This window comes from Bos mutus, chromosome 8 (genome assembly GCF_027580195.1).
Source record: "Bos mutus isolate GX-2022 chromosome 8, NWIPB_WYAK_1.1, whole genome shotgun sequence".
NCBI lineage: Eukaryota > Metazoa > Chordata > Mammalia > Artiodactyla > Bovidae > Bos > Bos mutus.
The window spans coordinates 49,342,164-49,356,821 of record NC_091624.1 but is presented as its reverse complement, the minus strand read 5'-3'; the positions used below and the strand labels follow the sequence as shown (position 1 = coordinate 49,356,821).

At 51.9% G+C, this 14,658-nt stretch overlaps 1 protein-coding gene across 1 annotated transcript in view; it reads left to right on the top strand.

The window, feature by feature from the left end:
• The window catches only part of TBC1D2 (TBC1 domain family member 2), a 42,996-nt gene extending 28,338 nt beyond the window's left edge, over positions 1-14,658 (top strand). The window contains 8 exon segments of the mRNA XM_005905983.3: positions 2,042-2,152; positions 3,789-3,982; positions 5,338-5,505; positions 5,507-5,812; positions 10,098-10,218; positions 12,358-12,543; positions 13,269-13,390; positions 13,958-14,658. Coding sequence (XP_005906045.2) covers positions 2,042-2,152; positions 3,789-3,982; positions 5,338-5,505; positions 5,507-5,812; positions 10,098-10,218; positions 12,358-12,543; positions 13,269-13,390; positions 13,958-14,165 — 1,416 coding nt within the window. The 3' untranslated portion in view covers positions 14,166-14,658.

Below are 14,658 nucleotides of genomic sequence, written 5' to 3'. Positions count from 1 at the left end.
AGGCCCACAGCTGCTCCACGGGGCACTTGTCCCTGCCCTCCTTGTCTGGGCTGCAAGCAGGGCACCCTGTGCAACACGTCCCAAGCCTTGGAGAGCCCCTGGACGTGAACTGGAGCTTCTGGGCTGGGAGGGATCTAATGGAGAGGGTCAGGATGGCCTGTCAGCTGTGTGCAAGTGACCCATCCCCGTTGTTGAAGTGCCACAGGCAAGGTGTGCTTAACCAGGGCCTGTTCTTAACCAGGGCCTGAAAGAGATGGGTGGCATTTCAGGGGGTTCTGAGGAGCTCCAGTACCATAGTCTTTTATGTCTCAGCACAGAAAGAATTCAACGAGACGCATAGTGATAGATAAGGAGTGATCTGTTGAAATAGGACATTTGTGAGGCTTACAAGAGGCCAGGTGAGAGAGTGCCATGCTCAAGAGCTTACTGGGCTACAGTTTTATAATCAAAAGAAAAGTAGGGACAGGGAGAAGACCTTCTTTGTCTTTCTTGAGTAGACATCCTGCTTCCATCATCAGCTTCTCCAAGTTGAGCAGGGGAGTTTTCTTGTCCTTCCATGGTCAAGCTAGGGCCACAAATTATTGTTTTTTATGTGTGCAGAGAACTGTCCTAACTTACTGAGCTCACTGGGCAGGATGTGGTCTCAGGCCACCATTGTTTTATTACCTGGGGGCGTGTCTAGTGCTTCTAGTGCATGGGTTGGTTGCTAAGCAAGCCGGCTTGGTTTTGTGGTTAAGCAAACCTTCTTTTTCAAGTAATCATTAACTTACAAGGGTCTGCTATGATTTTTCTATTTATAATCCCTAGTGAGGTTTGCTATTTTTTTGATTTATTTATTTTTAATTGAAGGATGATTGTTTTACAATATTGGTTTGATTTCTGCCATACATCAGTATGAATCAGCCATAGGTGTACATATGTCCCCTCCTTGTTAAAGCTCCCACCCTTTCCCACCTCTCTAGGTTGTTACAGAGCCCCAGTGTGAGTTCCCTGAGTTATGAATTATTTAATCACCTACTTCTGCCCTTCACTCTGCCCCTATCAGTCTGATCTAGTCACACCTGCAGCAGTCTCTCACACTCACCTACAGCCAGCCCAGTACAATTTTTTGAATGCAAGAGAAAGGGATTGAGTTTCAGCTAGTAAATGCCCTGGAATCACGTGAGCATGTGTTGTCCACTGCTTCTGCAGAATCCTTCCAAGCAGAATAAAGATGGAGCCATGGCTGTGGTGGCTGTGGTCACTCTTTCAGGCTCCTGCTTGACCCTCCTCAGGGGGGGTCAGCTTCTCCTTGCCCCAGACAGGAGGATTCATGCTCCCTCCACTGGACAGCTTGCAAAAAGGAGAACTCTAGGCTTAGAGATAGGCCTCACAGATTTATTCATAAGAGAGACAAACCAAAAACATCTAGGGCTCAAATGAAAAAACAGCAACAGGAGAAGGATTATATCTAAGTTATGGTAAATTCATAGAATAGTCATCTATGACTATCAGATCATGTCATCTATGACTTCATAGAATAGTCATCAGACGTCAAAAATCATCTTTAGGAAGCTTCTGTAGAAACACAGAAAAATATTTACAAAGTGACACTAAGTAAAAAATTTTCACCCAAAATTGCTCAATATGATCACCAATGTGTGACAAAATATGTTTATTTAAAAAACAAACACTACTGGAATGGTTGCTGTTTTGCTCCTTGTAGCTCACTTAGTCTCCAGCTGCCAAGTGAGTTTGTTGAAACTTGCCCCTTTTACAGAAGAGGAAGCAGAGTCAGAGTGACTCAGTGGGCCTCCCGTCCAGGAAATCAGAGCCAGGATTTGAACTCTAGGCTTAATGCTTTCTCTAACATATCACACTGGTATCAAGATTAGAGAAGGGGACTATCAATATTTTTTTTTTATTTCAGAGTTCCTTTTCTGTTTGCCAATAGTGGGAATTATTGGAAATTTCTGAAGGAAGTGTTGGCAGCACATCTGAAAGTGAGGACCAGGGAGATGATTCTGGTGCAGCCCATTAAATGCTTTGCTCTCTTCTTCAGGATGACATGGAAGCATACCGGACCCAGAACCACTTTCTCAACTCTGAGATCCACCAGGTCACAAAAATCTGGAGGAAAGTGGCTGAGAAGGAGAAGGCCCTCCTGATGAAGGTGAGGGCCAGGAGCCCAGGTCTGGCCATCTCTGTCTCTAGCCACCCTTCCAGTCCACTCACCCTCTCACCACTGTCTCACTCTCTCCTCTTGACCTGACTGCTCACCCTCCAGACTGTGCCCTTTGTGAACTTCATCCACATGTCAGAGATCTGTGCTCTGCTGACTGCAGCTTCTGATCACAGGGGTGAGAGGAAGAGGCAGGCAGCCACTGTTGTCCTACCTCCCCACTTTGTAGCAAGCCCTGGCCCCCCTCTAAAGTAACTGCCCAGGGATTTAAAGGGCCAGCACCCTCCCCCCTAACCCCCTGCCAACTTCATACTTCTCTTTTCCCCCTTTTGGGAGCCAGGTATTAACTATATATTCCAAAACAACTGCAGATGTGGGGGAAATTAGAAAGTGACCACACATGCCCAGGGAAAGGTGCAGAAAAGACCTAAGAACTTAAGTTTATACCTTATTGTTTATCCTTGAGGTATAAACAATCAAAAACAGGAAACCCTAGAGTAAGAGGGAGAACCTGATTCCCCGAGTTACCACTGTCAGTTTTAATAATACAGCGGCTAGTTATTTTACAGGCAAAAGCAAGTTTATTCGGGACTAACCAGAGGAATTACAACTTGGGATCCATGAACTGTGGTGAACCGCAGGCAAATTCAAGGAACAGGGAAGGGAAACTTGCTTTTTATAGGGAAAAGGGAAGGGTTAGGAAGGACTGTGATAACCAGAAAGTCCACTAGCGGTGTGGAGGCTTCTCATTGTTTGGACTGCTGAAGTCTCTGCTTTTCCTGCTGGAGAATGAAGTGGAGGCACCTTCCCATCAGAGATGTAGGTGTACACTTCTTCCTGCTTGGAGCAGTTAGTGTTGCAGGGGACAGGACCTGAGAGGTCCCCAAACAGGCCTGACTGGACTCTTTTCTTCGCTGAGCTTTCTTTAATTAATTCCACCCCACCTTATTAGGTTCAGATGTTCCATTTTCAACAAAATATCATGAGGCATACAAAGAAACAGGAAGATATGGGGGCAGGCAGATGGGGGATGTGCACTGTGTGCCCCACGAGGTGGGAGAGACGTGGTGTGCTGGAGGAACAGGAAAAGCCCCCCGGGTGACATTAGAAGGCACAAGGGCAGTGTCCAGAGCTCCATGTCCATCCCCTGGGCACTGCTCGGGTATATCCCTTACAGGGAGCTTGCTATGGGCCAAGTGCCCTGCAAGGGCTTTGGCTCATCTGAGTCACACAAGAATTCTGAGGCAGACACTATTATCCCCAATGTTCAGATGAAGACATTAAAGCACAGAGAGGTTAAGAAATTTTGCTGTAGGTCACCCAGCCTGTAGTGGCTGAACAGGATGGGACTGCAGGCCACGCAAGAGCCTGTGCTGCCCCTGCCCACTTCGCCCCTCTTGTTTCTGAATCTAGCTCCAGCCCTGGGCCTGGTTCTCTAGCCTGGAGCCCTTTCTGCCTTACTGTAAACTCTTGCATTCGGGGCTCCTCTCCTTTTCTTCATATGAATGGCTGGGGTCGGGGGAATGGAAGATGAGAGCTGGAAGGGCTGGACTGCCTAAAGCTGTTCAGGCCTCTGGCCCAAGCCCAACCAGGTGGCCTGACCACCCCCGACCTCTGCCTCCCACAGTGCGCCTACCTCCAAGCCCAGAACTGTCGGGTGGAGAGCAAGTACCTGGCAGGGCTGCGGAGGCTGCAGGAGGCCTTGGGGGTGGAGGCCGGCGAGTGCTCGGAGCTCCTGAGGCAGCTCATCCAGGAGGCACTGCAGTGGGAAGCCAGCGAGGCCTCGGCCGACAGCGTCGTGCTCAGCCCCAGCACCATCAGGTGAGCCCGGAGCAGGGCTGGGTCTGCAGGCCCCGGGTGCTGCCAGCCACCCTGCTGCCAGTGCTGCTGACCGTGTGAGCGCTGCCCATCCCTTACCTCCTTGTACCTTCAGACGGATGAGCATGTGGTTGGGACGAACCCCATTTTATAGCCAAGAGGTGCGGCCGGCCCCTGCCCAAGGCCACACGCACACTAGTGTAGCCGCCATGGGCCTGCCTCCCGAGTTCTGTTTTTTCCCGCTGCCCCAGACTGTCTCCCAGAGGTGTTTGTCAGAGAGGGGAGGAGGGGACACAAGCCACCTGCCTCCTCTGAGCCAAGCCTTTGCTGAGGACGGTGGACCCGGGCAGTTAAATAAAACAGAATGGGCTGTGGCTGGGGTCAAAGGTCCCTAGAGGCTGGGTAGTCCAGTGGCCAGCAACTAGGCTTTGGAGCCGGACTTGACTTTTTTACTGTGTAACCTTGGACAAGTCACTTTACCTTTCTGAGCCTCCTACTCAGCCTCCCTAAGACGTAGGCTGAGATCACCAGCTTCACAGGATCATGAGGATTAAATGAGATAGCACAGGCAGAGCATATAATAGGGGCAAATGAATGCTGACTGCTGAAAGGCTGTGCGGAATGGGTCTCCACTGCTCAGTCCTGCATGTTGTTGGTGCTGCCTGCTCCCCATCTGGCCTTGGGCTTCCTGGCTGCGGAAGTGTGGCTGTCCAATGGTAGTACAGGCCTCCTAGGGCCTAAGGCTTCATGGAGTAATAAGAGGGTTCTTTTTTCTTTTTTTAATACTTATTTGTTTGGCTGCATCAGGTCTTACTTGCAGCATGCAGGATCTTTGTTGCGTTATGCAGGATCTTGCATTGTGTCGCACAGACTCTAGTTGTAACACACATGCCCCAGAGGGCACAGGCTTCATTAGCCACAGCGTATAGGCTTAGTTGTTCCACAGCCTGTGGGATCTTAGTTTCCCAAGCAGGGATTGAACCCACGTCCCCTGCATTATAAGGCATGTTCTTAACCACTGGACCACCAGGGAAGTCCCGAGGGTCCTTTATATTTGCGCAGAATGAATGAGCATATCTCTTTTAGCACTTGCTATGTACCAGGCACTGTCTAGTCTAGCCCCTAGCAGTTTACATCTGAGGATCTCACTGGGTCTTCATGAGGCAGTGCAAGAGCCCCTGTACCCACTGTACAGAGCAAACTGAGGTCCAGAGCACTGAAGTGACCTGCCCGGAGCCACATGGCCAACCTACAATAAAGCCCCGCAGGCTCCCTGCCCAGGCCCCACCCTCTCCTCACTGCCCCTTATCTGGGGAAGGGCCTTGCAAAGTGTTGCTGACATGGACTTTTGCTGGCAGTGAGTATGACGAGTACGGCTTCCTGACGGTGCCCAACTACGAGGTGGAGGACCTGAGGCTGCTGGCCAAGATCCAGGCACTGGAAGTGCACTCCCACCACCTGCTGGCCCACGAGGCCGTGGAGCGGCCACTGCGGGAGCGCTGGGCCACCCTGGGCGAGCTGGCCCCCGGCAGAACTGAAGCAGCTGCTGCGGGCGGGCGTGCCCCACGAGCACCGGCCGCGTGTTTGGAGGTGGCTGATCCGCCTCCGAGTCCAGCACCTGCAGGCCCCCGGCTGCTACCAGGCGCTGCTGAGCCGGGGCCAGGCCTGCAAGCACTCTGCTGCCCGCCAGATTGAGCTGGACCTGAACCGGACCTTCCCCAATAACAAGCACTTCACCTGTCCCACCTCCAGCTTCCCTGACAAGCTCCGCCGGGTGCTGCTGGCCTTCTCCTGGCAGAACCCCACCATTGGCTACTGCCAAGGCCTAAACAGGTAAGCTATGCAGCCTCGACCTTCCAGGGCACCTCTCTGTCCCTTTGGAGCCACCCAAGAAGCCAGGGAGGTCAACCAGATGGGCACAAGCAGGTGAAAGATCACACTGAAAATAGAGTTGGGTCAGAGCCCCGGCTCCTCGTCCCATGCCCTCCCCTGTGACGTGTCCACAGGGTGGTGCCGCTCCCACAGAGAGCACACGAGAGGGCCACTGGGGTCGTGTAGCCCACTGCCTGGGTCAGGGATCATTGCTTTAAACAAAATCCACTTGGAGGAGCCCAAGGAAAAGAGAATTTGTAAATGTGACAGAGGAGGCTCCCGAAAGTTGGGAAAGGAAGTAGGGCTGGGGGCAGACGGTCATTGCAAGCCGAGGCAACTGCTGTCTCTAGTGGGGCCACAGCACAACCCCAGGGGGTCCCATTCGTGCCATATTCCAAGGAGATGCTGTTCCCTGAGACTGTACAGCCCTCTGTGGAGGTCTCTGACCTCTCATAATACATGGCTGCTTCCTTCTCTCTCAGCAGACCAATCTCACTGTCATTCTGTGGATATTTCCGGCCCATCAGGACTGTCAGAATAGCGATCTTAGCCCCTGAGTCAAGGCTTTCAGCAACCCACTTGTTGACACCCTCATGTTGTAGGCCTAAATTCCCAAAGGAAGGAGTCTGGCCCAGCCTGGATTCATTTTTACTTCTGGTTCAACAGCAGGAGACAAGGGATGGTAGGGGGGAGCTGGGATGGGGTGACTTGGTAGGGCTGGGACTCTGGCCCAACTCTGTCTTCAACATGTCTTTTCGACTGCTTGTCCCCATCTGTTTGACCTCTCTGACTTCTTGGGAGGCTCGAAAGAGACAGAGAAGTGCCTTTCCAGTACTATGGGGAGCTCTCAAGGCTGCCCCATAGAGGTGGCCTAATCTCAAATATATCCCAAAGCAAGTTTTGGTTCAACTTAATTTAAACACATATATACTCAGACGAAATTTACATAAGCCATTCATATAGAAGCTCTTTTTTCAGAATAGGAAGTATATGGCATTTACTTAACACAGAATAAGTATTCAGAGTGTCCCTACTCAAATTGGAATGGTTCCCAAACGTAGCTGTTTTTAATACCTTTTCCCAGCTCAAACTGGGTGAAACTGAGCATTTGTTGTTTAGTTGCTAAGTCACGTCCCACTCTTTGCGACCCAGTGGACTGTAGCCCACCAGGCTCCTCTGTGCATGGGATTTTCCAGGCAAGAATACTGGAATGGGTTGCCATTTCCTTTTCCATGGGATCTTCTCGACCCAGGAATTGAACCTACATTTCCTGCATTGGCAAGCGAATTCTTTACCACTGAGCCATCAGGGAAGCCCTATACATGTACAGTTTCTGGGAATTCAGAGTTAAACCTGAACAGTAATGCCTCTCAGTCTATGCCTCTTTGGAAACTTGTTCAGATTTCACACTACTCTAAACATCTGCTATAGGGGATGTCCGTAGAAATTTATACATTTATTCATTCAGCAGCTGAGCAGAAACGTGCACACTTATCTGTTTGAACATGTTAAAATTCAGAAAGGACAAAACTTCTGAATCCTCTTTAAGATGAGATTTGAAGGGAACTGAAAGCTATGAGATTAGTATGAATGGTTTGTACATTTCACGCAAAGATCAGGTAGGAGCTAAGACTTAAGGAGAGCCTCCTGGATGCCAGGTACATACCTGATGTCATCTAATCCTCAGGAAAGCCCAGCTGACACAACAGAGTGTCTGAGAAGCTAAGGAACCTGACCTGGGCCTCACTATGCATAGGGGCTAAGCCAACTGCTAACCCTGGTCTCCAGCCCCCAGACCTGCTCCTTCCTACCGTGTGCCCACACACTCACAATGGGAGCTATGGTGGAGAGTGTGCTGAGAGCACTCAGAAACTTTTTTCCCTGATCAGATATAACTTTTTTGAGAGCAAGAATGGGGTTAGCCACCTATGAGCTTTGGAGTCTAATCTATGCTGAAGGAGCAGGGGGAAATTCCCATAGCAAGACAGTGTCTGGAGGTAAGCCTTGTGGAAGGCTTGTAGAAGGAAAGAAGCTTCTCCCGGAGTGGGAAGAGGCTGCACAAAGGCTGCTGAGGGCTGTAGAGGAGCAGCTGAGGTATTTCTTTACTTCTTTCTTTGAATGCTGTATTTATTGGCATTTAGGCAGATATTCATACTATTGCTTTAAATAGAAGGTTATTTGTACAGTCCATGGGATCCCAAAGAGTCAGGCATGACTGAGCACGTGCGCACACACACACACATGCACACACACGCGCGCGCACACACACATTTGTAATACAGCCTGTTGAAATGCGGAGAGTGCACTGTATTCTTTCAAAGGCCCTTCAAACCCAGCCCCTTTCACTTGTCTGAGTGCTGCCGTCCAGTGGCAGCCATTAGAACTGCATGTGTGGTGTCTCAAGAGGACAGAACCTGCTTTTATGCAGCAAACCCAGCCTGTTTAGAGCAAGGCAGATATCATAGTAATGATTTAATACTAATTCAGAGCAAAATTTTAAAATTCATTTCTCTCTAACATATAAGTAGAGTTATTTAAAGTATTAATAGTTTTTTCTTTCCCACATCACCCTCCTTTGCAGACCTTCTCAAGCCTGAATGTATTCAGCCTGGAGTCTGGCTGTAGCCCCAAGAGGTTGATAGGCCCCTAGTGAATGCCAGCAGCCTCTCATCACTGACCATTTTTTCCCCACCGGTTTTAAGTGTACAACTCAATGATCTGGAGTAAATTCACGGAGTTGTATAGCTATCACCACAATTCAACTTTAGAGCATTTCCATCACCCCTAAAAGACATCTTGTACCAATTCGCAGTCACTCTCCATTCCCACTTGCAGCCCTGGACAACGACAAACCTTCCTTCTGTTTCTGTGAGCGCTCTTGTGGACATTTCATATACCAGTCATATGCTGTGTGGTCATTTGCATCAAGCTTCTTCCCCTTAGCCTGTTCTTGAGGTTCATCCTTGTCAGAGCATATGTTTTGTTCTTTTTTTACTGAGCTACATCCCACTGCATGGATGTGCCATACTTTGAGTATCCACTAACCAGCTGATGGGCATTTGGATTGTTTCTACCTTTTGGCTATTATGAATAATGCCATGAACATTCCTGGGCAATGTATTCTCAGATTCACCCTGGGGACTTCCCTGGTGATCCAGTGGTTAAGACTCTGTGCTTCCACCGCAGGGGACACAGTTTCAGTCCCTGGTCAGGAACTAAAATCCTGAAGGCTGTTTGGCACAGCCAAAAAGAAAAAAAAAGGATGCACCCTGGATGAAATCTGCCAGGGAAGGAGAGAAAATAGTGCTTCTTCCAGGCAGACATCCCTGCTCAGCCCTGTGGGGTTTTCTTCTTTTTTATCCATGATCTCTAGAGTGTCGTGATAAGTCTGGGGGAGAGGGGAAGCAAAGGAGAAAAGGAACTCTGAGTACTGAGCGCCTGGTAGGTGCCAGACAGTGAGCAAGATGCTGTGTGTCTGTCTCCTTCACGTCTCACAGGCCTGGGAGGGAAATATTGTTAACCCCACTTGACAGGTAATGAGAATGAGGCTGAGAGAGACTAACACACTTGCCAAGGTCTCAAAGCCCGTGAATATTAAGATGAGGGCAGCTAAACTTTATAAAGAGATCTCACTGCATGTTAGCCACCGTGCATGCATGCTAAGTCACTTCAGTTGCGTCAGACTCTTTGCAACCCCATGGACTACAGCCCGCCAGGCTCCTCTGTCCACGGAATTCTCCAGGCAAGAATACTGGGGTGGGTTGCTATGCCCTCCTCCAGGGGATCTTCCCAACCCAAGGATCGAACCCGCGTCTCATGTCTGCCACGTTGGCAGGTGGGTTCTTTACCACTAGCGCCACTTGGGAAGCCCATTAGGCACTGTGCTAGGCAGTTAGCGTGTATTTACTCCGTTCGTCCTTGAAACAGTCCTGTGATTATTATGAGGCTGAGGCTCAGAGAGGTTAAGGACCTTGCTCACAGTCACCCAGCAAGGAAGCTACAGGACCAGCATTCATACCCAGGCAACAGGACTCCAGAGGCCCTGCTCTAAGATGATCCCCATCACTCCATAAATCCCCTAGGTAGTCCTCTTCAAAAGCACGTTCATCTCGCCCCAGTTTCCAGGAACACCAGCCTGGTTAGGGAGTGTGGTGGGGAGGACACGCCCCAGGGAGCCACACCTGCCCCGGGCTGCCTGGTTGTAACTGCCGCGGGTCACTCCAGGCCTCCTTTCCTCCCACTCCAGACTGGCGGCCATCGCTCTGCTGGTCCTGGATGAGGAGGAGAGTGCCTTCTGGTGTCTGGTGGCCATTGTGGAGACCATCATGCCAGCTGACTACTACAGCAAGACGCTCTTGGCATCCCAGGTGAGCCAGTCAGGGAGAGGACTGGGGGCCATGCAGGTTGGTGCCACTGAATTGTTCCTAGGAGCCAATGGATCTCTGAAAAGCCAATGAATCTCTGAATCTCCATTTCTCCCTCTGTACAGTGGGCCAGTAAACCCTGCTCTGGGACTGCTGTAATATTCCAGTGAGCTGATGGCCTTGAGAATTGTCAGGGCCCTGCCCACACCATAGGTGGTTGTTACTCCAGGGAGGACATTATGTTATGAGATATCCTAGGGAAGGGAGGACATTATGTTATGAGATATCCTAGGGAAGGGAGGAGGAGGAAATCTAGTGTCACTTGGTGTTTGCCAGCTAAGAGTTTCAAAAGAGAGGTCAGGTAACAAGGAAGCTGGGACTTGGGAGGGCGGGATGACTGGGATGCTTCACATGCTCCCATAATCGCCCACTGAGAAGCACAGCTGCCTGTCTTCTCACAGCCCCTCCGCTGCCCTCTGAGCGCAGGCCAGCCCTGGGGTCAGGCAGAGCTAGGGTCAGAGCCAGCCCCTCGGAAAACAGCCTTGTGCCCTTGGCAGGTGGCATCACCTCTCTGAACCTCAGGCCTGCCTGCTTCCCAATGGGCGTAGCACTGCTTCCTGGGATTGTTGAGAGGTGTAAATGCGAGACCATCTCACACCTCCTCCCTCCAGCCTCTCCCTCCTCACCCCTTGTCCTATTCTCGCTGCATCGGTGCATCTGCCTGATGAAGAGAGGGATGCTACTCAGCGGGAACCTTCTCACTCCCCATCGAAACCTACCGAGCCATTACCTGCACCACCCCCACCCCCCATCCTGTTCCCCTTTCCTCCTTCAAGCACCCGGCACTGTTTTCTCCTCCTGGGTGGAGAGGTGAGGAGAGAGGTCAGGGATGGAGAGGAAGACTTGGGAGTCATCAGGAAATAGGTGGTGAACCAGGTGAGGACTGTGTTCTGCTGTGTGGCAGGGAGGCCCAACTTAGTAGTGCCTTTTTTGGTAGGTTCCAGGGATTCTTTTGATGATGGCTGTTCAGCAGTTGTGATTTTGTTGTTTTCATAAGAAGGGGTGAGTTCACTTCCTTCTACTCCTCCACCTTGAGCTAATCTCTCCTAATAGTGGCTTAAATGGAGGATTATTTTTCACAGATAATGAGAAAGCTAAAGGCTCCTTCTGGCTATCTGTTCTGATCACAGGATGGCCACACCATCTCTGGTCATGTATTTTCTGAAATACAGAAAATTTCAAATGTACAAAAGCAGAGAGAAAGTGTAATGAACCTCCATGTATTCATTACCTAGCTTCAATAATTACCAACACAGGGAGGCTAGTACTATTCTCACCTATACTCACACCATTCCCCCTGCTTTGATGACCTTGCAGTAAATCTCAGACATCATCAGTCCATCCATGCATCCTTCAGCGGGTTCAGTGGCATCTTAGATTTAGTGGGTTACCCTAGGCTTTGAGCGCCACAGTGGACCTGGAGTTCAGGGTGAGGAAGAAGGGAAGAGGGTGTTCACCACAGCTGAGAGCTAAGTCTGGAAGAAGACTGAAACGGGGAGAGGGCTGAGAAACCAGCAGTTCAAAGAAAGAAAGAGCAAGAGGACCCTAAAATGAGCTCATCACTGAGATAGGAGCAGCCACAGAACAACCATATCCTAGGGCAGGGAAGGAGCCAGTGCTGGGAGTGATCAACTAGGTCCAGTGAAACAAGGACGGAGGCATGACAGTGACCACGCTCAGCACCATCACCTCTGGGCCCCACGACCTTGCCCTGAGCATCTTGTGCATCAGACCCAAAATAGGTGCAAAGTCGAGGCTGTGGTATCAACTGATCCAAGCCTCAGCTCCATCTTGGCTTGGAGTTCAGGACAAAGGGGCCCAAACTCCACGGGCTAAGAACTTCTGATCTACAGAGACCTCTGCATCAGAGCTCCCAACCTGGAGGGCTACTCACCTATGGAGTGACGTGTCTCCCTGTCAGGCTGGGCACCAGCTCCTCCGGACACTCTGTGCCCCCAGACGGGGCAGGACCCACTGGGAGCAGCCCCAGGGCTGTGTGTGGACCGGCTGGGTGTGAGGGGTAGATGGGAAGCAGACAGCCCCTCCTGCAGGGTAGCACGACAGGTCCTCTCTTGGCTGCAGGTGGACCAGCGGGTGCTACAGGACCTCCTCTTGGAGAAGCTGCCCAGGCTGATGGCCCACCTGGGACAGCGCCACGTGGACCTATCCTTCATCACCTTCAACTGGTTCCTTGTGGTCTTTGCAGACAGTCTCATCAGCAACATCCTCCTCCAGGTCTGGGACGCCTTCCTCTACGAGGGCATCAAGGTAGGGCACCGCAGAGGGTGAGCGGGAGGGTCTTGAGCAAGTCCCTGCCTCCTCTGGGTCTTGATTCTGCCCCTGGATAAAGGGAGGATGGAGCCCACCCAGCGGGGCTCTGGGGGACCTCTCTAGGGAGCCTGGCTTCATCAGCTCAAGTGCTCTGCATCCCTGAGAGGAAGTGGTGCTTCTGCCTCTGAAGACCATCCTAGAGCTGGGAGGATTCCCTTCCTCCGAACAGGGGGCTTCAGCCTGCCCAGAAGGCACATCACTGCTGCCTCCTCCTCCTCCTGTTCAGACCGAGCCCTAGACGGGGCGGCTTCTCCCAGCTCTGCCCTTTTCCTTGCGGAGATCCTGGGCAGGCCCTCCCCTGGCCTCCGCCACGTTTCCCCATGATGGTAGTCCTCACAGTTCACCAAGCACCCTCGGATCCATCTCTCCATGCAACTCCTGCTAGCACCCCATGTAAAGACAGGGTTACCCTCATTAGATCCAACAGGGGCAACACTTTGCCCCGGCTCCCAGGACAGTCAGGCTCCCAATCCCCAGATTGCCAGCTGAGCTCCCCGTGCAGTTTCCAGCCACCCCCGCCTTGGCTTTGCCCCACATGTTTCTTCCAAGCCTCCTGTCTCTGCAGCCTGTCCAGGGCCGTCCACACCGCCTGGGGGTGTAGGTTCTGGGGCTTCCCTGCCCTGGCTCCCTATCCCCACCCTGCACCCCACTCTGCCCCCCAGGTGGTGTTCCGCTATGCCCTGGCCATCTTCAAGTACAACGAGGAGGCACTCCTGAGGCTACAGGATAGCCTGGAAATCTACCAGTACCTGCATTTCTTCACCAAGACCATCTGTGACAGCCGGTGAGACCCGCTCCTCCCCCACCCCTCCACCACCCCCATGAGCGCGACCCCAGGACACAGAGCAGAGCACTGACCCTCCATCACAGCTTAGAAATCTTTAGGGACATCCCACTGCCTCAGAATCTGTCCCCTTAACATGGCACTCAAGGACCCCACGCAGTTTTGTTCTCCTGCCCCCAACACCCATGCCCTAGGATCCTGCCCAACAGAGCTGTCTGAGTTCCCAGGACAGCCTCCGTCTCTGGGCTTCTGGCCCGGCAGGCTCTTCTGCTTAGAATGCCTCCCTGCACTCCCACCAGCACCGTGCTTGTCTCGCCCACCTGTGCTTTTTCCTCAAAACTCAGCTCACAGTCCCCTCCTCCAGGAAGCCTTCCCCGACCAACTTGTTCTTCCAAGGTTAGAGGTCCCTCAGCCCTAAGTTTCTTCCTGCCTCAGTACTTATCACTTCGGGTGGAAACTGTCTTCTCAGTCACTGTTTCCTCTCAGGAAGGGGCCTCGGCTGCCTGAGTGGAGTGAACGCAGGGGTGCCCAGGATGCCCGCTGACTCTGACTCTGCTTTCTCCCCAGGAAGCTGATGCACATTGCCTTCAACGACATGAACCCCTTTCCCATGAAACAGCTGCGCCAGCTGCGGGCAGCCCACCGGGAGCGGCTGGAGGCTGAGCTGAACGAACTGGAGCAGCTCAAGGCCGAGTACCTGGAGACCCGGGCAGCCCAGGGCCCCGCGGTGCCCGAGGGTTCCCCGAGTGAGGATGAGGGGGAGGCAGAGCCCTGACATGGCTGCCTGCCCACCCCAAGCCCTTTCTCACCCTGGGCTGGCAGGCCCAGAGAAGGACGGCCATGCAGCAATATGTGACCCTCAAGTCCCTTCTCCTCTGTGGGACTCAGTCTCCCCATTGAAACGTTGGCTTCTGAAGCCACTGATTGGGTTTTCTCCTCATGAGCACCCCTTCTCACTTCCTCCGCAGAGCACTGTAGCACCCAGACAAGCAAGAGTGCTGTCTTTATAGGGTTAACCTTGAACATTCTCTAAGTTTTATCTGTGTATAACAGTGTAAATACTGGAAATAGTTCACAAGCTCTGGAACCTAAACAGTTCTCAGTAACTGGTTGTTCCTGGGTGGGCCTGGGGCTCCAGGATGTCGCACCACCAGGGCCTTCTCAGCCTAGGACGTCTCTGGCTGCTGTTTCTCATGGTGTCTCTGCAGGGCCAGTCCTGGTTCCCGGAGGAGCTGAGTCCATATGCATTTACAGCTCCCGTCTTTGTG